The sequence below is a fragment of the Osmerus mordax genome, chromosome 1, assembly GCF_038355195.1.
Source record: "Osmerus mordax isolate fOsmMor3 chromosome 1, fOsmMor3.pri, whole genome shotgun sequence".
Lineage (NCBI taxonomy): Eukaryota > Metazoa > Chordata > Actinopteri > Osmeriformes > Osmeridae > Osmerus > Osmerus mordax.
This window is the reverse complement of record NC_090050.1, coordinates 16,169,250-16,192,972: the sequence shown is the minus strand read 5'-3', so window position 1 is coordinate 16,192,972 and position 23,723 is coordinate 16,169,250. Positions and strand designations below refer to the sequence as shown.

At 41.4% G+C, this 23,723-nt stretch overlaps 6 protein-coding genes across 6 annotated transcripts; 1 reads left to right on the top strand and 5 right to left on the bottom strand.

The window, feature by feature from the left end:
• Positions 1-467: 467 nt before the first annotated feature.
• Positions 468-3,384, bottom strand: tmem240b (transmembrane protein 240b). The gene is given in 8 exon segments (XM_067232597.1): positions 468-642; positions 1,203-1,212; positions 1,214-1,249; positions 1,251-1,294; positions 1,297-1,389; positions 1,392-1,411; positions 2,926-3,032; positions 3,249-3,384. Coding segments are annotated over 8 exon segments (519 nt in total). The 5' UTR covers positions 3,303-3,384; the 3' UTR covers positions 468-487.
• Positions 3,385-4,370: 986 nt separating this feature from the next.
• ssu72 (SSU72 homolog, RNA polymerase II CTD phosphatase) lies at positions 4,371-8,349 on the bottom strand. The gene is made up of 5 exons (XM_067232584.1): positions 8,099-8,349; positions 6,981-7,124; positions 5,712-5,851; positions 5,455-5,573; positions 4,371-5,251 (listed from the first exon to the last, which is right to left on the bottom strand). Exons 1-5 carry the CDS (start codon positions 8,176-8,178, stop codon positions 5,150-5,152), a joined length of 585 nt encoding a protein of 194 aa, XP_067088685.1. The 5' UTR covers positions 8,179-8,349; the 3' UTR covers positions 4,371-5,149.
• Positions 8,350-8,618: 269 nt separating this feature from the next.
• On the bottom strand, positions 8,619-10,124 carry fndc10 (fibronectin type III domain containing 10). The gene has a single exon (XM_067244084.1). It carries the CDS (start codon positions 10,028-10,030, stop codon positions 9,299-9,301), a length of 732 nt encoding a protein of 243 aa, XP_067100185.1. The 5' UTR covers positions 10,031-10,124; the 3' UTR covers positions 8,619-9,298.
• Positions 10,125-12,913: 2,789 nt separating this feature from the next.
• ora4 (olfactory receptor class A related 4) lies at positions 12,914-14,149 on the top strand. Its single transcript, XM_067252614.1, has 2 exons — positions 12,914-13,000; positions 13,154-14,149. Exons 1-2 carry the CDS (start codon positions 12,914-12,916, stop codon positions 14,147-14,149), a joined length of 1,083 nt encoding a protein of 360 aa, XP_067108715.1.
• Positions 14,150-14,449: 300 nt separating this feature from the next.
• LOC136957376 (olfactory receptor class A-like protein 4) lies at positions 14,450-16,726 on the bottom strand. Its single transcript, XM_067251675.1, is given in 5 exon segments — positions 14,450-14,668; positions 14,802-15,047; positions 15,216-15,494; positions 16,408-16,675; positions 16,677-16,726. Coding segments are annotated over 5 exon segments (1,062 nt in total).
• Positions 16,727-18,698: 1,972 nt separating this feature from the next.
• LOC136956384 (olfactory receptor class A-like protein 4) lies at positions 18,699-22,422 on the bottom strand. Its single transcript, XM_067250652.1, is given in 5 exon segments — positions 18,699-18,917; positions 19,051-19,296; positions 19,465-19,728; positions 22,104-22,371; positions 22,373-22,422. Coding segments are annotated over 5 exon segments (1,047 nt in total).
• Between the last annotated feature and the right edge of the window lie 1,301 nt (positions 22,423-23,723).

The following is a 23,723-nucleotide window of genomic DNA, read 5'->3' as shown; positions in this document are numbered from 1 at the left end:
CCACCATGGTGCACCTGATTTTCATTTGAGCACCGTTTTATGAACTTTAAAATGAGTAGACCCCAGTTAGAATTAATAGAGGTTATACTCTAACACCCTACCCAAATCAAATCCCAGGTAACATTTCAAACTACATTATGAACATGCCACAACATAAAGACACATAGCATATCACGCTCAGGCTAAATAAATATGTCTTCAATTATTTTGCAAAAAAGCATTCCCAATTATTATTATTTATTGGAATCCTGGAAATTGAATGTGCTCCAATACCACCAGGAGAATAAAATCAGTGGTGCCAGTCGAAAAGATGCCTCTTAAAACCAAGCATGGTGGATGGAATCTTGAAGTCAGTTTAGCTGCCCTCTAAGTTTAAAGTCTTTAAAATTGAGTATAAAATGTCAAATTAATTCATTTTCAATTCTGAAGTGTTTATACCTCAGTATAAACAATTATACAGGCTCAGATATCCAGTTCTACTAGTCTTTTATAAGTGTCTTGGGCTGTTATGGCCATTGTGATACACCTTCTGTTTGATGTGGACTGTGCTCGCTGTAGAGTCCTCCAGTTGCCGGAGGTGGACCCGTCTGCGTACGTCTCTAAGGTTACAAAATCGGGGAACCCAGGACCAGGACAACCCATCTAGACACCAGTGGGAAGAATACAACAGCATATCATTAAAAGGAGAGTATTCAACACATGTAACCCATCCTATACTTCAAATGACACATCTTAGACCTTAGAGTTTACAGTTAAAATAGACAGGGAAAGAATGGGTAGAGCAGAGACAGAGCATTTACAAAGGAATAACCTATGGATGTTAATACTTTCCAACAGTCTTACAAGACCATCCTACCTTTGGAGCAAACCTGTGTGTGTGTGGTGTGTGTGTGTGTACACACACACACACACACACACACCCCACCACAATGAAAAGAGATAGAGCCAGAAATGAGTCATACCTGCACCTTCCTGCCAACCACCCCCACTCTTTCCTAAAGTACAAGTAGCTACAGCTTAGAATGTGCTTACCTCAACACCAATTTCCTACACAGCCAAAACACTGGAATACTGAAAACACAAGACAACCAAGCTGCACTGCATATGTATATTTAGGATCTCCCTCTGTGCAACCATTTCTTTTTTTGGCTGGTGCTCAGGATCCTATATGATATTGGAGTTTGTGCTTTGTGTGGACTCACCACTGTGGTGGCTGCTTGGACTTCCAGCCCCGCAGGGCAGAGTGCAGCGATGCCATCCAGCCACATCAAGGCCCAGCTCAGACAGAAGCCAGGAGAAGACCCAGCATCATGTCCATCTGCTTGGATACACTGTCACTGACACGATAGTTCTCCGCTGAGTCCACCAGGGACTGGTCCCCATCATAGGAACAACATGGTGTACATGGTGCCTGTAGTAAGGAGGAAGTGACCAGGGAGAGAGAGAGAGAGAGAGAGAGAGAGAGAGAGAGAGAGAGAGAGAGAGAGAGAGAGAGAGAGAGAGAGAGAGAGAGAGAGAGAGAGAGAGAGAGAGAGAGAGAGAGAGAGAGAGAGAGAGAGAGAGAGAGAGAGAGAGAGAGAGAGAGTGAGTGGGGTAACATACTGGTGAGGGAATTCAGGTCAGGTTGAGATATATATATAGAATGAGGAATGGGGAATACGGTCTATAGGGACACATACAATTACATCTAGGGTCTAATTAAATGTACTGCATGTATATATGCGTGTATAGCATGTGTGTGCGTGTGATATAGGCTACTGCTATATAGGGGGGGGGGGGGGGGGGGGGGGGAACACAGCTGCTGCTGGAGGGAAGCACAGGAAACGCATCACTAAACAGCTGGCCTCTGAGCCCCATGGGAAGCAGAGAGGGGGAAGTCAACCTGTACTACTCTCCACTAGGCTCCAGGCAGATCTGTCCTATACTCAACAGAAACTCCGCGGAGAAAAGGGGGTAGAAGAGGGAGCAGTGGTGAGAACATTCTAAGAGAGAAATGTGACACACATAAGTGAGAGGGAGGGGTGTAAATAAGGGAGGGTAAGTCCAACCAAGTGAAAACTGAAGAGGGTTAGCATAGGAATGAGTGTGTGAAAGAATGAGATCTTGCTTACCAGAAGAATGTCTATTGTGCCCTTTCTGCCTTTATTATTTTATGATAGAGATGGTGTTTGGAGAGGACAGGGGATGTGGGAAGAGAGAGTGGATGCGGTGAGGGGCCTCAGCCTACATGGTGCACGCATTAGTCCGGTGAGCTACCAGGGCACCCCTAAGAATGTGTCTTGGACAATAAAGTTGGATTGGTTGCACTCAATGTCTAATCACCTGAATCACATACTGTCAGCAAGTCACACCTTGTTGGTGATAGTAAGGATGTAAGACTCACTACAAAAAAATCACGCACGTCATTTGTTACCATTCAAATAACATTGTGTTTAATGGGATGTGTTTCAAATGATTCTATGACAAGACAACGTGATTAGATGGTAGCCTATCCTTTCAAATTGGGGAGAGATGTAATGCCAACATTCACTTTAACGAGTGTCTTGAGCTGAAAAGGCACAATTATGCCAGATTCCATGTGTAGCCTCTTCTATTATTATTTATATTAGTTGAAGGACGTAGGCCTACGTGTTAAAGTTGACACCATGCTGTCAGTCTTGGGTATCTTAATAAAATATGAATGAGCGCCGAAGGACAGTGGGAGAAAAACCGCCTCGGTAGTGTCAGCACATAAACATGTTCTATTTTTTCTCTTATTCCTTATAAATGAATCATATTAGTTTTTTTTATATAGCTTATTTTAATTACAAGGGACACATATATAAATTCTCTCCAGAACATGTTCTGCCCTATAGCTAAGGGTTTAATGACAAATGGACTTAAGTTCGTAGAATGTAGACTCATAAAGACAGTTATTTAGCCTACCTCCCACAGTTGCAACGACATATGCGGTCTTCCCCTCGCAAATGTGGTATGATATAGTTGTGAAAGCGGTCCAGAAGCGCGTTCATGTCAGTTAGACACGCCACAGCCTGAAAATAACCACCGAAGTCAGATGGGACAGAATCAACAATTAATATCAACGTGTATCCTCAGAAAGGCGGCTGTCGCCAAACATAGACAAATATTTGTTCATCAAGGTTTCACAAAAAAATATCCCCACGTTTAAGAGGCTACTGAAGACAAAATAGTTTTGGGTGCGAAGAAATAGGCCGTTCTGTGCAGGTGAGAGAACGTGTTCTTCTTACCACAACAAAGGTAGCCCCCAAAATCCTCAAGATCATGGTGGTTGTTGATCGCATAAACTTCTTGTGCTCTACTCAGCAAAGGCTCTCGCCGCTCAGGTACGTATGGATGCAAAAAGCACCGACACGCTCGCCTCGCCCACCCAAATTTCGTTTTTCAGCGACATGATAAACAGCTGTTTCTTTGACCGATGGCTGTGTGACGAGTATCCGTTGAATGCTATTCCACAGCATGCGTTAAAAATATGACATTTGCACTAGCCTCTCCGTGATGCTGTGATTATCGTTGCACGTAACAGGAGCACAAAAGAAAAATGGCAGGACGAGGTCGGATTCCGTGAGCTATAGTACCAACCACACCAGGCTGTCCTTACCTGACAGGAAACACCATATTATGTATGCTCATCTAGTGACTTTAACAATCAGGTAGTCTACCAGAAACTTGATCCAGTATCTTTTTCACTCACTCACTCACTCACTCACTCACTCTCTCTCTCTCTCTCTCTCTCACTCATTCACCCAAACCCCACCCTGTTTCTCACAGATATTCAATCTCCTGGTTAGGGTCAAGGCTACTGTCACCACCCAATTACTTAAATGCGACATCCATCACTGCAAAGAAAGTACGAGCAAGATGAACGAGGACTGAGTGGATTGAACCACAGTAATGCAAGCCTGATAAGACCATGGTGAGTAACCTTCCAAGTTAGGTAGTCCCAGTAGCACTTTACCAGTATTTGCAGTAATTACATACTTTGTCTTGAATGGCCAAGGTTGTATCCATTCAAGTCGCTGATTTGGGGTGGGACTCATCACTATAAAATATCTCAAGCTTGCATCTGTAAGGGTCTCTTGCTTTGCAGACCACAGAGGATTTGACAAATGGTTCATTTAGATTGTCTAACAATTTATCATATTATCCTCCATCTCTGACATACTAAATGACATGTGCTAATTGCATTGCTGATTGATATAGTCATACTAAGTCAATTTAAAAACTTACACACTCATAACATTATACAGGACAAATAGCCAGGGATAAAAGGCTTTTTCATACTGATATTGCAGATGTTGCTAATATATTGTCCATGGATCCTCTATTAAGTCATAATAAATACATTGATGAAATGTTTCCCTAGAGTATTTTATTCCTTTACTAGATTCCTATTATGTACATACAGAAATTCAGGCACTCTTGAGTTTGCAAATTATTACATGTTTTCATTCCTTTACATTTACAAAAGAAACAAATATTCTACGCCCTGAAATATAGCAAACTGGAGTTAAATATGAATCAATACATAATATATGAAAACATAGTGGGAGGAGAAATGAGAACCCTGTGGTCTCTTGGTTTGGTTATTCATTATTATACCCCTATTCAGTTTAATTCCTGCTGTACTATATCACTGACACCGTCAGTCAGGACATTCACCCTAAAACATCATTCTGATCCCATAAAAACACTTCTCAATCAAGCAGAAGTAAAAAGGGTCAAATCATACGTAATCAATGAGGAATATCGACTCATTCTTCAAAAATGAACTCAAAATCAAATAGGATCAGTATGCACAACTTAGAAAACATCCTACCCCTTTTTGATCAAAGGGGGAATAGATTCGGTTCAGCATATCAAATGGGGGCTTGTTGATTCTGAGGAGAAATAGGTCAGTGGTTTCACTGTAAGGGAGGGGGGGACGACAGTGAGCGGACCGTGGCCATGTCAAGGAGTAAACAGAGGTGCTAGAGTGATGAGCCCTCTGAGAAAGGGAGCTTTTGCTTCTGCTGTTGGCGATCCCCACCAACAGCAGAATTGGTTTACAGTATCATGTTTGCTTATTTAAGTGATGTGTGAAGGGGCATAGAGGTGACGTGTGTGTGTCGTCAGGTGTGGGGGGGCAGCATCAGTAGAAACAGACAGTGTGGAGGAAAGGCCTGTTGCTTTTGTCCTCAAACTCCTGCAGCAGCTCATCCATCTCGTTCTCCATGTCATCGGTGTGTTGAATCTGACAGGGGGATGGATCAAGAGGTCAAATATTGAGAATTCCCCAACGAGGATTTACAACCAAGCAAAAAAGAATGTTTCCATCTTAGACTCAGAACCTGTGATCAAACGTCACAAGGCATTTAAAAATCACACACAATTCCAATGCACTTCAGCATGCGTCTATGTTAGCAACAGCTAGTAGCGATAAGTTGGGACACTTACACACTGACACAGCTCACAGATCAGGAAGGCCCCCAGGGTGGCCTCCTCGTGGTTGTCCTGGATGTCCACATTGATGACATGAACCGGCTGGAGGGTCTCCTGCTCTCGTGAGTTCAGGTCTGGAGGGGTGGTATCAAATGCAAGTTCAAATGCAAAGACCTACATCATATTATGGTTTAATGCATCCTAGTTCTCCCAACTGCAAGTGAAGCATGTTTTAAGTACTCCCCTTGAATACATAGGGAAGAAATCCTCACCTTCTAACACTTGGTCGTACACCCTCTCTTCACAGGTGATGACCAGGTCAAACTGGTCCTTGCAGTTCTGGAAGCGCTCTGGCCGTGACTTAATGCGTTTGTTGCGGTCCAGCATGTGCAGAATTCCGTTCTGTGTGTATCTGAGGTGTTGGAAGGGTCAAGGAACAAAACAGAAACAGGGAACATATCCCAAGAACTAAGGAATAAATATAACCATCTTGTTCCTTCACGGAAAAACACTACCACCAACATGCAAACAGTGGAGCTGTGAAGCATGTATAGGATGCACTGGAAAAAAAGTACCAGATACACATTGAAATGTGAAAATCAAATTATAAAAATAAAACTTATAAAAACAAATCGATCAGTCTTCTATAAAATGTTTTTCCCCCCACAAATTTCATTCAAATGGTGTGCATGTGGTATGCAACATAGACCTCTAGTGGACAAAGCATGAATTATATTAAGATCTTAAGCCTCCATTTGCTTGTGTGTGCGTGATAAAGCTCATGACAAATATGCAAGACAGGAGACACTTCACATCCAACCCAAATGGTTGTGTTGCACTGCAAATTACACACACCGTGAGAAATATTCTAGTTTCGATAATCAGAAGCTCTGAAGCAATCTGTAGCATCACTTGTAGTTTTGAAGACTTCCCAAAAAGTTAGTGAGGGTAAGCAACCAGAAACATTTATTTTCCTTCTATTTATTGAACATATGCAGATTAAAACTGAAAGCTATGCATTATTTGCTTTTGCATAGATATTGTGCCAGTAATCTGATTAATTAAGACAAGCCTTTTCTTCCCAAATGTGTTGGGAGACTGACTCTGCATTGCACATTTCCTGTAGACTAAAGATATCTGAAAAACTTTACATTAACAAATTGGTTTACTGAGGACCAGATCAATGTTAACATTTACCGGATTTTGTTACTTCATGTTGATAAACAGCTCCATGGAAATACCACTTCAAAAAAGAATTGCTCACCTGTTACCACTAGTAGTTGGACACTAATGAGTAGAGGAAGAGGCAGACCTATAGGCAAACCTACAGTTTAACTCACCATGGCAACTTGCTAAAACAGTTGTTACATCCCCCCCTCCTGGACAGTTACACAAAACTGCGTACCACGTACACAAGTCTGGATAACTTCAGGCATGTTTTACTTAATTCATTTATCCACCTCAACACTTTTGCTAAGAATAGTACGTTTTTGTGCATGTATGCGTGTAAGTGAGCGTGCATGTTTGAGTGCCGGGGATACAGTTCCTTGTCCTTGCGGACCAAGTCGTTGTACATCTGTTCATATGTGGTTTTGAAGTCATACACATTGGGCTTATCCGGGGCTGGACCAGGTAGCTTCACATGAGACCCCGTCCCAAATGAGCGTACATCAAAGCCCCGCTTACTGCAAAGACAGGAAGAAACACAGCCAAGAGATGAGTTAGAAAAAAATACAAACTTAGCAACAACCTTCCACTCAAAAGCAATCACTCAGCAAACCTCTTGTATGGGCTGTTTCACACAGTATTACCTGAAGAGAATTTTTGATACGTTTTAAAATTCACAAGCTTTTTTTCTGGTGCAGTAGGCCTATGTTTAACACTGAAGAGCATTGGATCAAGGTATCAGTCATGCTGAAGTGTGATACGCTCTGTATTGTTTTAACCACAACCACACAAGTTTTGTTGAGTTGAATTATTCGTCACAAGTTAGCTACCACTTTTCTTTGTAACCAGAGCTAGTTGTGCATCCTATGGAAATAAAAACTAAAACAAATGTATTCTAGTGTACACAATGGCCATTAACTTCTGGTTTTGAATGGAAAATGCAAAGTCCCTTTATTTCGTCCCTCCCTGCCCCACTGTTGGAGATTGTTAGCAAATGAAAAATACTATAAAAAAAAAAGAGTAGGCAATGTAGCCTATGTGACTTGTGGATCCGTTGAACAGGAAAGACGTTCCAGGTCGCCTACATGGCAGTCGCGCTGTAGTTTGTTGCGAAAAAGGTATGACGTTTATCTTCAGCTCTGCCCAGCTTTGTTGAGCGAAATGTAGGCGAACTAGAACATCCTCCATGTTAGCTGAGATGTCCAGTAAAACAAATTTCGTTGTTGCAAGGCATGGGCTCGGGCAGGCAGAGCATCTAGTTTGACTTGTTTTTAAGGCCAACTACATCAGCTCAAGATAATCTAACATTAGTTAGCTAGCCATCATGACTCATGAATTGCGTCGGTCCGTGAATAGATTCTGGGCCCCTTGCACAGAAGGTAGAGGAGCTGTCAGCCTGTTCTGAAAGCTGAATGCCAGCTCGACGGCTAATGACGGTTTGATAGCTTCGTGGTAGGGCGTCGTAGTCGAATTTTTGTCTTCCGAGTGTTACCTGAGAATGTTGTGAGCTTCCATGCTGCGGTTCTGGTTGCTCGAGCACACAACCGCCACGCGAAGCGGGTGGCTCGGCATTGCGACTCTTCTGAATGAACTAGCTGTCGATTATTTGCCTTTTAATTTAGTATCAACCTCAAACTATCTTAACAATTTCTTGAGAAAGCCCTCGATATAGCTAGATTAACAGACTGCGCAGCACACAGATCTTTGTCTACGCAGGGTTGAGGTCTCTCCTTCTCCTAGCTACGAGAAAATGGCGAATGGACTATTCAGAATAATTCAGCTGATGTCATGTGGGGGCAGGGCGTAGTCTTCACATTAGCTTGACGTCACACAAACGTGTATTTCCTAATTCCTATGAAAATCAACACAAAGAATTTACAATTAATATTTCTCATTGAAATATATTTCCCTATTTATTTTTCCTGAGTAATATCTGATAAATAGCACACTAGCACATATTGCCTCTAAAAAACGCACACGACATGAATTGAAAGATTCTTTATTCACTGCACTTGTGGGGTTTCTAAAGATTATTTTTTTGCAGACTGGATGCCAACGTATCTTGATATTGTCAATTACATGATTATCAACACATAATAACAGCCAAGAATATCCGGCTAAGGCAGTATGACAATCATATTGTGTGCGGGTGCATCTTTGAGATGGATCTTTCTAAAATGTTGGATCATATGATGTCTGTATATCTTTCTTCACTCTAGGTTAAAACCATACCCGCATGGTGTAGTTAGCTATTGCTGAACATTTGTAAAATGTTTACGGTAAAGATACTTAAATAAATATGACTAAAGAGGATGTTTAAATAATACACACACAAAACACAGTTCTTGAAACATTATATTGGAACCTTACACAATGAAATGTTGTGTTTGTAATTTCTAAGTAAACTGTGATTGACCTAAAATTATTCAGATCCGATTTTGTAGTGTTTGAGGTGTGGTGAAACATAGATCTGAGATCTGTATAGGTGTGGAAGTGTCAGACGAAGATTTCCTTGTCTCAGGCCAGACAGAAGAAGTCTGTAGAAGCCAAGACATAACCATGACTATGTGATGTGATATATAGGATGCAATCTGTGTGTAATATTACAATGCAATGAGGGTGTTAATTTTTTACGTGTGACTTTTTATTTCATGCAGTGTATACTTTATGTACAGTACAATGCATAATAACCTCAATGTCGAGAGTGTGTTTGATATGTTGAGTGTGTGTGCTGTGTAGTGGGGCTCATAATGTTCTCAGTGATGTATGCCACTAGCAAGCAGATGATGACCAGCATTACGCAGATGGCTCCTCCCACTGTTGTCATGGCAATCACTATGTCTTGCATCCCAGAGGGAGTTATGGTGAACTCCACGCAGTCTCTCTGATTTCTCCTCTGGACCGGGCCTGGGGAGAGAGCCATGGAGGGCAGAGGATGCAGACAGATACGGTAGGGGACATTCTCATGCAACTCATTCAGCAAAAAGTCTCTGCAGCCTGATCCAAGATGGACACCAGTACACTCAAACTGGGTGTAGCTCCCGTTCCACCAGCAGCTGAGCTCAAACCCACTTTTTGGGGTCGGTTGTACACTCAAAAGCATCTTTCGTTGAGCGGTCAGAGTTTTCCTCGCCTCCCCCGAGGCTCCTCTCTGTCTCTCCACTTTCGGTTGTGTAGTTTCAGTATCTTGTTTTTCTCTGTCATGTCCAACCATGTTCTCTTTAGTTTTCCCATGAACCTCTGCTATAGAACTGCCATGTGTCCATTGTAGCAGTACACTGCCATTTGTCATAACGTTGGCCATTAAGGACCCTTCTTGTGACCTCACAGTCCGACAGTCATGCTGACACTTGAACTCAAACTGTGTGTGCCTGAAACACAACTGCCCTCCGATGCCCCCCTCCATCATGCGGTAGGCACACATCGGTGCCGCTCCAATGTCAATGCTCCATCCTGTTCGGCCTTGTAGTCGGCTTGGCCTCCCAGATATCACAGTGGTAGTGCGAGTGTTGCCTCTGCTAGTGTTGGCTGAGGACATGCCATTCACTTGGCCCTCCTGGAGCTTAGTTGTGGTCACATTTTCATTTATGTAATTACCCAGGTTCGTGTTTTTGCCCTTGCTGAAGGAGTTAATACTGATGTCAAGCTGCCTCGACCAGTTTGGAGACACACCCCTGTTCCTCTTGCTTCCCACCTCTGGTGTTGCTGATGCTGGGGATGGTAGCTCATCCCTGCCGCCGCGAGTCTGTCTGGAATCCCCGATTGTCTCGCGACATATACAAAGCAGCATTACCCAGAGGGCGAGCAGCATTGGTCGTGGTAGCTCAGTCATTTCTCTCCGTTATGCAGGTGCACTCAGTTTACATCGAGTTTTGACATGATTAGCAGAATTGCTTGATTTGAAAGCGAACCAAATAGAACGTATGAAAAGATACAGTTGTAGCTTAGCCTACATCACAGCGAGCTTTGGAAGCCCTGGAACTCCATGCAATTCTTCCCAATGCGAGATAGGGCTGTCTGCGACAAAAATAAATAGAAACAATTAAACTAATATTCGGGCGGTTGTTGCCATAATGTTACAGGGAGACCATTTTTTTTACCAGTGGCTCTTTTACATTATGCGTCTCTGTTTACAGACATAAGAGCTACTTAGGTCAAGTTGGTTAAGAATACGAAGGTAGGCTTTTGGTGCAGTTATGTAACTTACGCGACTGGGGTTGTTCAAAGGCGGTGGACAAGGCGATGATCCAGTTTCCTTTACGTTTGTCACATTTTGTTTTCCTGTCTGGCAACCGTTGACGGCTGTCGTGTGTCCGCACGTTTTTTTAAATTATTTTTTTTAGCCTAGTCGTCAATTAGGCTACATGACTCATCCTGTTCTTCTTGTAAGTCACCACTCCAATTTCTTTACCCCAAAAAAGACAACTATTTCAGTCATTTTCATCGGTTCATCTATTAATTGGGCCTTCCCGAGCACCCAGCTTTCAGCTTCTTCGTCTAGGCTTGCCTACTACTTTCCACTCATATCGTGCGTCAACGATTTTCAGAGTGAGGGTACAATGTTTAACATCATTTTTAAACGGATAATCATCCAAAGGCATTTTATTTCGCAATGCCTCTAACTTATTTAACAAACTTAACACATTTTGAAATGTATCAGGCAACTAAATATGGTATAACCTCATACCTTTCCAAGTCCAAACGAAACAAAATCTGAATTAAATCACTCAATTGTCTGACGTGCCACTCGATAAAAATGGTCTAAACTGATATAAAAGGAGGAAACATTGAGCTTTACTAATAAGCCTACAGCGGCCCCATGTGGTTATTTGGCCGATATTATTTTACCAGTGTACTATACAATCCACTTCAGACTTTCATCAGCCTCTGCCTTTAATTTTGGTTCTTCAGTTAGATCACCCTTCCTGACCTTAAGTCACCTCTTTAGAGTTAAGGAATTAAATGTTAAACCAAGACTTACTGGGCAGAACAGTTCAGTGTTCTGTCACGAATGAGGTTATTTGTTTTTATTATACCAGAAGGCACAAAAAAAATACATCAAAGGTTACTAAGGGTGGTTACCTCAAAGTACTTAAAGTGACAGGAGAAAGGCAAAAAAGGTTCATAAACAAAAATTTAAGTTATGCCTATTTCTCAATAGCAGGATATACAAAAAGGTACTTTGGGCTAAAAGTACAAATACTTGCTTTGTTTCTATGAACATTGAATAAGAATATGAAATTTCGGTTTTGCCTTTGTAATTTTATTTTTAGTAATTCATTTCATAATATGGATAATAAATTAGAACTAGAGATCAAACCTTTTATATAAAACAAAATATAATTTGCTTTTAATCAAGAGCATTTAAAATTAACTTTACAGCTCTTTATATACATTACGTACTTTGCTGTAGTTCTTTGAACTCAGCAGTTCTTATCTTCTAAGAACTGCTGAGTTAATAAACTACAGCCAATTACTCAATGGTCATCAGGAGCAATGAACCCGTCTGTAAGGGCAAAAATTGGCAAGCCAATTTAGAAAAATTGCCTAGGGAAATGAGAGTTCTAGGTGTGATCACTAATAAGTGTTCAATCAGCATCAGTGGGAATTTTTTAATAAGTCTCTGGAGGTGTCTTCTTAGAGTTGATGAGTAAACATGTCAAATTATGATTTTCCTGATCTGAACTCTGTATGTCACTCAGTGATGAGTCAGTGTTGATGAAGGGGGACATAACCACGATTTAAGTTTGAAAGATTTATACACCCACAAACACATACACATTGGTGGGCATGCTTGTGTGTCCGTGCGTACACAAACACACACTTGGTCTGCAGAGATATGCATACAATACAAAGCTGCTAAAATAAAATAAAAACTGTTTATAAATGATAGATGATGAATGAAAGATCATTAATGACTCCACGTGTTGAAAGTAATAAGATCCATGTAAATACAAGAACATTTTTGTGGGGGCAACTCAATGTGTTTGCTGCTGGTCACGGTTGTGGAAACATCTTCATACCAATCAGATCCACATGATTATTATTGGATCAAATTTGCCCTAAACTTGTTCAGCAAAATTTAGGTGCTAAGTTAAATGAACCATTATATTTGTGCAAATCAGAGTCTATAAAACAGAGCACCAAATACAGGACAGTGGCATCGGCACAATGGACATGGAGGTGTTGTGGTAAAACAGTAGGAGCTATTACAAACATAAACCTATACCCAAACAAACACACAGATACACAGACACACCCGTATACATGAGATGAACAACAGAAACACTTTGCTGAAGAGGACGTGATGTCAGAAGTTCTCACTCTAGATGCCATCCTGTTTGGGGTGCTTGTCTTCACAGGCATCCTGGGAAACATACTGGTCATTCATGTGGTGAGGGGAAAATGTTCTACAGTCATCTTGCATGAAGACATTGACTTTGTTAAACAGACAAGGGATCATGTTTTTTTCTGCCAAAGAAGTTGGATATACAGAGTCTTTACGGGTATGATGTTATCTCTGTCTTTCTCTCTCTCTCTGTCTCAGGTATTCAAGTCAGCTGCTGAAAGTCGGTCTCATTGGCTTCCTCCATCAGACACCATCTTGGTGCACCTGTCCCTCGCCAACCTCTTGACTTCCCTTTTCCGTACCGTGCCCATCTTTGTGTCTGACCTGGGCCTGGAAGTTACCCTTGCCCCTGGCTGGTGCCGCTTCTTCATGCTGCTGTGGGTATGGTGGCGGGCTGTGGGTTGCTGGGTCACCCTGGCCCTCAGTACCTTCCACTACTCCACACTGAAACGCAGTCACATGTCCATGGGCGCACTGGCGCAGAAACGGGAGAGGAATCGGGTGTGGATAGCCCTGGGGCTGGTGTGGGGTGCAAACCTGGCCTTCTCCCTGCCAGCACTGGTCTATACCACCCACGTCCATGGCAATGCCACGGTGGAGCTGATGGTGATCAGCTGCACCACCCGGCCCTTGCTTGGCTGCGTCTGGGAGTTCCCTACCATAGAGCAGGGCACTGCCTTTGCTTCCGCTTCTCTAGCCTTTAACGAGGTATTGCCTTTGCTCCTGATGATATCCACCAATCTGGCTACTTTACATGCCCTGTACAAGCACATCCGGGCAGTCACCTCCGGGGGCGAGGCGGAGGGCGCTAAGCCGGGCGACCTAGACAAACATGTGGCCAGTGAACGTAAGGCAGGTCATGTGATCATGTCACTCGTATCACTGTTTGTGGTGTGCTGGGCTCTGCAGGTTGCTGCGGTGACCTATTACAACCACGACAGGGGTCGCCATGCAGAACAGCTGTTGACTGTGGCCCATTTCTCTGCCTCACTGTTTGTGGGCTTTAGTCCCATGGTGGTGGCCCTGGGACATGGTAAGCTGAGAAAGAGAATCATAGGAATGTTCAAGGAGTGGGGTGATGTGGTCAAATGTCGACAACGGGACACAGCTGAGAAAGAGATCAAAGCTTCAGAGACTACTGGGAAAAAGGTGAAACCAACTGTTCTTGTTGTTCAAAATAAGTTATCATTGTAGCACAAGTGGCAAAGGAAATGTACGACTGGTAAACACATGTAACTAGATGAGTGTGTAAATGAATAAGTATTGTTTTATATGTGATTAAACATCATTTGTAATGTCAGTATCTGACTCTTAATTGACAACCTTTTAGGTGATCCTGAAGTTCTGATAATTTGTTTTAGATTAGATTTGTACGTTCTCAATAAAGAACCACAAACAGACAGTCAAGAAGTAGGCTAAATATGTTTATATAATTTAGCATTGACATCCCAGTAACATTATCCCCTGTAAGGGTGAGCACACTATGTGGTTCTGTCAGTGAATCAGAACAGACTTTATGAACGACCGTAGCCCCTTGTGACCTACAGCCAACACGATGGGTGACAAGGCAATGAAGGTTGTGTTGGCGAAACGAGCTATGACCAGCAGGACCATAGAGGAGTTGCCTGTAGAACGGCTGTAGTTATAGTAGTTGACTGAGATTATGCTGGTCCCCCAGGATGAAATGAAGAGCACGGTGAGAGCTACAATGACCTAGAAAGCGAAGAAAGAGGTAGAGGAGAGTGATTAGATGAGGAAGAAGAAGAGAGAGGGAGCAAACAGAGGAGGAGAGAAGAAAAGTGAGAGTGAAGTGTTCACGAAGAGAACCATCCAATTTATGCACAACCTTAGCTGCTCTCTTCTCGGCTGGCACCCTCTTCTTGGTGTGAGCGTTCAGGGTTGAGGTGGATGCCCTGCCACGGGAGTAGAGTGTGTAGAGGGAGCCCAGGTTGGTGATGGCCATGAGGATGATGGGAATAATCTCATGGATCACCATGGAGGTGGTGGCATAGGCCAGTCCACTAAATGAGGAGTGGAAGTTCCACACACAGCCCAGCAGGGGTCGTGTGGTGCTGCTGATCAGCATTAGCGTCTGACAGGAGAGGAGACAAGTGAATAGAACAACGTTCAGAAAAGAGTACATGCAGGACAAGGTGGCCAAAGAAAATAATGAAAGGAAACCAAGTTTTTCACAAAACCCACATAATGGGCTTGTTATGTACCATCTACCACTGTCTGACTGTTCTGGTGTCGGTCTTACCTCTGTGCTGTTCTGGTCTCCACTGGTGGAGAACACATAAGCAGGGATGGAGAAGATGTAGTTGAGGAACCAGATAGAGCTCAGACTCAGCAGTAAGGATTTGGGAACTCCGTGCTGCAGACCGATGTGTCCTGTGGAAGGAGACAGGCGACGTAGGGTCTGGAAGTGGAAGGCGCTGAGGTAGAATGTGGACCACACGTTGGCGGATCGAAGCCACACCCACACCCCCATGAGGAGTTGACAACATACCTTGGAAGAGTATCCCCCAGGAGAGTATAGCTGGAGAATATTGAAAGTGGGTTAAGACTGTAAGTGAATGTGGATTTCTTCGTTTTTTGTAACCGCCACTACGGCCCTTAAGAGGATACTGTTTTTATTGAAATGTTAATAACTCAAGTTACATGAACCATACATTTTTGCAAAGTAGCAAATTTTTCATGTTAAATCACAAAGCTCTATAAGCATAGATACATGTTTTTGTACAAATGTGCAGTATATCTATATATTTACACATACAGACACATTCAAACATACTCGTGCACAATGCCCGTGAGGACAGAATTGGTAGAAAGGGAAAAACAAAGATAACATCCAACAGGTGTTTGTTGTGGTGTCTGTCATCAGAACGAAGAATAGGTTACAGTAGGAATGCATTTACAATAAATGAATGAATACTAAGACAAAATAAATGATATGAACAGATGTTATGGCAATAGCTGATCTGCTGATTGTGATTAACAAGCCTGTAGGAAATTCAATATTTTCCACACCATGAATCCCTTATGTTCAAATCTATGATCTATATACTGTGAGACCTGACACATAAAATAATGCAGTTTCTGTAATTCCATCTGATGTTAGTGTTTTTATGACATTGTGCTATGATTGACTAAATGTTCCTGTTGAAAGAGAACATGGGTTAGCTTTTTGGTAGACATGGTGTATTGTTTAGTGTTTTTTTGTGTTATGAAAATTAGTGTTGGAGTTTAGTTTACAATGTTTGATGTTGAGCATGAAATTAACCATTTGCCAATTGTGTGTTGTAGGTGTGTTGGTGCGTTATGAGTTTAGGAAAATTGTTAGAAGTATTGAAAAATTGTCATAGCGATTGTCAAAACCGGTAATATCTCTGGCTCACCCAGACCAACATCATCCTCGCCACAGTTTTCATTCCCAGTCCCAGCCCCCCTACCTCTAGTCCCAGGTCTGAGATGACGAGCAGTACGTTCCTCACCAGGGACACCATCAGGTTGGACAGAGCCATGTTTATCATAATGATGTCCGAGTTACGCCCTCCACGTGTGTTTTTCAACACACTCTTGCCAATCACAGAAATCACTGTGGTATTTCCCATGATGCCCAGCAGTACAAGGATGATGTACAGTGTGGTCTGGAAGGTGGAAACATTGGCACGCAGCCCCATACCCGCAGCTTTCAATTGATGCTCCTCCACCATCCTTAGCCAGAATGCAACTCAGACAGAACACTTTAGTGTCCAAGCATCTAGTCATGCTTGCATTTTGATTAAAACAGACAGTTTTTAAATAACTGAATATCTAGAACAGCTAGTAGCTTTTAGTCCTGATGTGAATCTTTTCACAGATATCTTATCATACATACACTCTAATATAAGCCTTCTCATCATAATATCTAACCCTAAAGTGATCTGAGTGCTCCCTAAACTTTGTGTGTAGTTAGTTTAGTTGGACGTTCCCTTACCTGTCTTGCATTTACAAGCCCTACCTCTTAAAGTAAAATCACCATGGACATTACCAGATCATAACGTCTACTTTGAGTGACAATAAAGAGGTCCCTGGTCCACATGCTACGTCAGAGCTGCTGTTCACTAAGGGGACTGGGGGTTCTTCACTGGGGGAATAGAGAGCTGTGTTTGCATGTTTATAGAACACAAGAGATTAACCACCAAGACTAATTGAAACGCTGTGAAAAGCTTTTTTTGTAGCTTGATTTACAAAATACCTGCCTCAGACAGTGACTTGTGTTTGTACCTTTAATCACTTGAAACTTTAACAAAACTGGCACTTGAGACTTTATTAATATCCACCAAACATGACACAGGGTTATAAACTTGTTCCCTGACTTAATGTTCTACAACACATTTAATTCCCTATGACCATAACAGTAATTTTCACTATTTGAAATCTACAATTAGGGACATGCAATAAGATAGATTTTGGATTCCATACAGGAATTGTGTTCTAGAGTTTAGAAAGTAATACGTAATATGCATAAATACATGTAATTATCTTACATGTATTTATTTATTCTTTATCAGAGGCATAGGTTTGTTTTCAGATATAGCTGGGACAGTATTTTTTTAATAACTGAGAATGCGTCCTTTAAATAGAATTCTTGGTAAAACATGGGGGGGACAGACTTACTGTTACAGATATTGTAACCTACATTCATTCTGTTATATAATCCTAGGTGGATCGAATAGCTTCCATTATTCTGATATTTAATTGCTACTGTTGTTTGTATTATATGTGGTACCTCTGTATTTTACTTGTTCTGTAATTGTATAAATGGTATTACCTGAACACTTGCATTTCATTTGGGATCAATAAAGGGAATGGAAATGAATTGAGTCAGATATTAGTAACTTATGCATAGGGTTCTCAGTGCCAAAGGGGCCCCTGATAATTCTACCTCAACCCAAACACGTTTTTCAACCTGCTACTAGACTAGTTACGAAAGGAATGTAACTCCCTCACTGATACAGTGAAGACAAAAAGAACATTTACGATAAAGAAATGTTAAAGGTATCTGGCCTACATACATTGTTTCAGTTGAAGAAATTAAATGTTAGAATTAAATTATCTTTACAAGTAATAACTTTACATTTCACATTTATTTGTTTGGTAATTTGACAACATTGAACTTGGTCAGCTTAATAATCTTCAAAACAGAAATGTATGTGTGCTGCAGAAAAACACAAATAAGTAAATGGGTTTTGTTGCAGAGACCAGAATCAACACAAAACATTTTGATAGAGGGAGAAAAATGTCAGAACTCATTCAACGTTATCATCTGACGGTGTATAGAGAAGGACAGAAGGTCGACAACGGGACACAGCTGAGAAAGAGATCAAAGCTTCAGAGACTACTGGGAAAAAGGTGAAACCAACTGTTCTTGTTGTTCAAAATAAGTTATCATTGTAGCACAAGTGGCAAAGGAAATGTACGACTGGTAAACACATGTAACTAGATGAGTGTGTAAATGAAATGGTATTGTTTTATATGTGATTACACATCATTTGTAATGTCAGTATCTGACTCTTAATTGACAACCTTTTAGGTGATCCTGAAGTTCTGATTTTTTTTTTTTTGATTAGATTTGTACGTTCTCAATAAAGAACCACAAACAGACAGTCAAGAAGTAGGCTAAATATGTTTATATAATTTAGCATTGACATCCCAGTAACATTATCCCCTGTAAGGGTGAGCACACTATGTGGTTCTGTCAGTGAATCAGAACAGACTTTATGAACGACCGTAGCCCCCTGTGACCTACAGCCAACACGATGGGTGACAAGGCAATGAAGGTTGTGTTGGCGAAACGAGCTATGACCAGCAGGACCATAGAGGAGTTGCCTGTAGAACGGCTGTAGTTATAGTAGTTGACTGAGATTATGCTGGTCCCCCAGGATGAAATGAAGAGCACGGTGAGAGCTACAATGACCTAGAAAGAGAAGAAAGAGGTAGAGGAGAGTGATTAGATGAGGAAGAAGAAGAGAGAGGGAGCAAACAGAGGAGGAGAGAAGAAAAGTGAGAGTGAAGTGTTCACGAAGAGAACCATCCAATTTATGCACAACCTTAGCTGCTCTCTTCTCGGCTGGCACCCTCTTCTTGGTGGGAGCATTCAGGGTTGAGGTGGATGCCCTGCCATGGGAGTAGAGTGTGTAGAGGGAGCCCAGGTTGGTGATGGCCATCAGAATGATGGGAATAATCTCATGGATCACCATGGAGGTGGTGGCATAGGCCAGTCCACTAAATGAGGAGTGGAAGTTCCACACACAGCCCAGCAGGGGGCGTGTGGTGCTGCTGATCAGCATTAGCGTCTGACAGGAGAGGAGACAAGTGAATAGAACAACGTTCAGAAAAGAGTACATGCAGGACAAGGTGGCCAAAGAAAATAATGAAAGGAAACCAAGTTTTTCACAAAACCCACATAATGGGCTTGTTATGTACCATCTACCACTGTCTGACTGTTCTGGTGTCGGTCTTACCTCTGTGCTGTTCTGGTCTCCCCTGGTGGAGAACACATGAGCAGGGATGGAGTAGATGTAGTTGAGGAACCAGATAGAGCTCAGACTCAGCAGTAAGGATTTGGGAACTCCGTGCTGCAGACCGATGTGTCCTGTGGAAGGAGCCAGGCGACGTAGGGTCTGGAAGTGGAAGGCGCTGAGGTAGAATGTGGACCACACGTTGGCGGATCGAAGCCACACCCACACCCCCATGAGGAGTTGACAACATAACTTGGAAGAGTATAGCTGGAGAAGATTGAAAGTGGGTTAAGACTGTAAGTGAATGTGGATTTCTTCGTTTTTTGTAACCGCCACTACGGCCCTTAAGAGGATACTGTTTTTATTGAAATGTTAATAACTCAAGTTACATGAACCATACATTTTTGCAAAGTAGCAAATGTTTCATGTTAAATCACAAAGCTCTATAAGCATAGATACATGTTTTTGTACAAATGTACAGTATATCTATATATTTACTCATACAGACACATTCAAACATACTCGTGCACAATGCCCGTGAGGACAGAATTGGTAGAAAGGGAAAAACAAATATAACATCCAACAGGTGTTTGTTGTGGTGTCTGTCATCAGAACGAAGAATAGGTTACAGTAGGAATGCATTTACAGTAAATGAATGAATACTAAGACAAAATAAATGATATGAACAGATGTTGTGGCAATAGCTGATCTGCTGATTGTGATTAACAAGCCTGTAGGAAATTCAATATTTTCCACACCATGAATCCCTTATGTTCAAAACATACAACAGTGCATTCATCATAACTTGGAGGTTATAAAAAGGATCAGTTCATTTGTGCAGTAAGCCTGGCTGTGGACATACTGTATAAATTAGTGTGTGAGTTTGAGTTTTTATTTGTGTGTAATCAAATCAAAACTTGTTTGTCACATATTTATCATTGTGTACAAAATGCAGTGATATGCTTTGTGTGTGCAATGTGTGTGCATGTAGGCATTATGTCATTTATTTTTCATCCATCCAATATTCCAACCAACATTCTGTATCTTTTTTCTTCAACTGTATTCGAAAATATCCAAGGCTAACCTCAAAATAGGCCACTTCCCTCAAATCCCAACACCCTTACAGTATTTTACAATCGCTGTGACAATTTTTTCAATACTTTTAACAAGTTTCCTAAACTCTTGACACAGTTAGCACAACATCCATCTGTGTTGGCTATATAATTACAGTAACACATTTCTTGTTGCTTTAACACAAAATGGCTAGAGTAAACACAAATTTAAAATGCTTGAACTTATTTTACACACAAGCTCAACCAAGACCAAAACTATCGATTTTTACTGCCCAATTTACCAATGCTTTCACATTTTTTTGTCAGAACAGATAATAACATCATGTTCAAAACCTAACTTATAGGCTAAAGTCAAAGTGAACAGCTGTTCATATTGTGAATTGAAACACAAATATATCCCCTGTATTTTATTCCATTGCTACTGAGAAACAGCTGGTTGAAGTTATGCAAACAAATCACAGCTGATTCCCAACTAGGAAACACTCATGTGTTTCAATCACATGACCATATGGTATACAGACTGTAAAAGAGGACCTCTTTGGGATGATCTTGTGTGAAAAAAAACAATATAGAGCAACATGAAGAAAGTAAGAATAATGCCTGCACGAGGGAGAGGAAGACAAGTACCAGGACAAGGGAGAGGGCGAGGCCCGAGGGAGAGGAGTTAGAATGCATGGTGGCGCTCGGAGAAAGGTCAGAGCTAGGGTAACTGATGAAATAATGTAAATGGCAGCTATATTGCATATTTCTTGCAATAATGTCCTGTTGCAAATGACGCCTTTACTGCAGCAATTATTGTTTATTGTTTAGTCATTTAGCAGACGTTCTTATCCAGAGAGACTTACGGTAAGTACAGGGACATTCCCCCGAGGCAAGTAGGGTGAAGTGCTTTGCCCAAGGACACAACGTCTTTTTGGCATGGCATCGAACCGGCAACCTTCTGATTGGTAGCCCGATTCCCTAACCGCACAGCCATCTGACTCCCCTCTATGTTTCTGCCTTCTTTTTTTCTATACAGTAACCGTACATTCTATAAACCTACTCTGAAATGGGTCATTCATTTTTTGTTCTGAATTTCTGCAGCAAAAGAAACAAAATGCATGCATTTACTAAACCTAACAAAACAAAAATGTAGAGGCTTCAAAAGAAACTGCATTGCAAAAAACAATCTATGATCTATATAATGTGAGACCTGACACATAAAATAATGCAGTTTCTGTAATTCCATCTGATGTTAGTGTTTTTATGACATTGTGCTATGATTGACTAAATGTTCCTGTTGAAAGAGAACATGTGTTAGCTTTTTGGTAGACATGGTGTATTGTTTAGTGTATTTTTGTGTTATGAAAATTAGTGTTGGAGTTTAGTTTACAATGTTTGATTTTGAGCATGAAATTAACCATTTGCCAATTGTGTGTTGTAGGTGTGTTGGTGCATTATGAGTTTAGGAAAATTGTTAGAAGTATTGAAAAATTGTCATAGCGATTGTCAAAACCGGTAATATCTCTGGCTCACCCAGACCAACATCATCCTCGCCACAGTTTTCATTCCCAGTCCCAGCCCCCCTACCTCTAGTCCCAGGTCTGAGATGACGAGCAGTACGTTCCTCACCAGGGACACCATCAGGTTGGACAGAGCCATGTTTATCAGAATGATGTCCGAGTTACGCCCTCCACCTGTGTTTTTCAACACACTCTTGCCAATCACAGAAATCACTGTGGTATTTCCCATGATGCCCAGCAGTACAAGGATGATGTACAGTGTGGTCTGGAAGGTGGACACATTGGCACGCAGCCCCATACCCGCAGCTTTCAATTGATGCTCCTCCACCATCCTTAGCCAGAATGCAACTCAGACAGAACACTTTAGTGTCCAAGCATCTAGTCATGCTTGCATTTTGATTAAAACAGACAGTTTTTAAATAACTGAATATCTAGAACAGCTAGTAGCTTTTAGTCCTGATGTGAATCTTTTCACAGATATGTTATCATACATACACTCTAATATAAGCCTTCTCATCATAATATCTAACCCTAAAGTGATCTGAGTGCTCCCTAAACTTTGTATGTAGTTAGTTTAGTTGGACGTTCCCTTACCTGTCTTGCATTAACAAGCCCTACCTCTTAAAGTAAAATCACCATGGACATTACCAGATCATAACGTCTACTTTGAGTGACAATAAAGAGGTCCCTGGTCCACATGCTACGTCAGAGCTGCTGTTCACTAAGGGGACTGGGGGTTCTTCACTGGGGGAATAGAGAGCTGTGTTTGCATGTTTATAGAACACAAGAGATTAACCACCAAGACTAATTGAAACGCTGTGAAAAGCTTTTTTTGTAGCTTGATTTACAAAATACCTGCCTCAGACAGTGACTTGTGTTTGTAGGTTTGGATGAAATACCTGCCTCAGACAGTGACTTGTGTTTGTACCTTTAATCACTTGAAACTTTAACAAAACTGGCACTTGAAACTTTATTAATATCCACCAAACATGACACAGGGTTATAAACTTGTTCCCTGACTTAATGTTTACATTTACATTTAGTCATTTAGCAGACGCTCTTATCCAGAGCGACTTATAGTAAGTACAGGGACATACCCCCCGAGGCAAGTAGGGTGAAATGCCTTGCCCAAGGACACAACGTAATTTTGGCACGGCCGGGAATCGAACTGGCAACCTTCTGAGTACTAGCCCGCTTCCCTAACCGCTCAGCCACCTGACTCCCTTGAATATCTTGAACATATGTTCTATATGTTCTAGATATTCAATATCCCTTGTTCTACAACACATTTAATTCCCTATGACCATAACAGTAATTTTCACTATTTTAAATCTACAATTAGGGACATGCAATAAGATAGATTTTGGATTCCATACAGGAATTGTGTTCTAGAGTTTAGAAAGTAATATGTAATATGCATAAATACATGTAATTATCTTACATGTATTTATTTATTCTTTATCAGAGGCATAGGTTTGTTTTCAGATATAGCTGGGACAGTATTTTTTTAATAACTGAGAATGCGTCCTTTAAATAGAATTCTTGGTAAAACATGGGGGGGACAGATTTACAGTTACAGATATTGTAACCTACATTCATTCTGTTATATAATCCTAGGTGGATCGAATAGCTTCCATTATTCTGATATTTAATTGCTACTGTTGTTTGTATTATATGTGGTACCTCT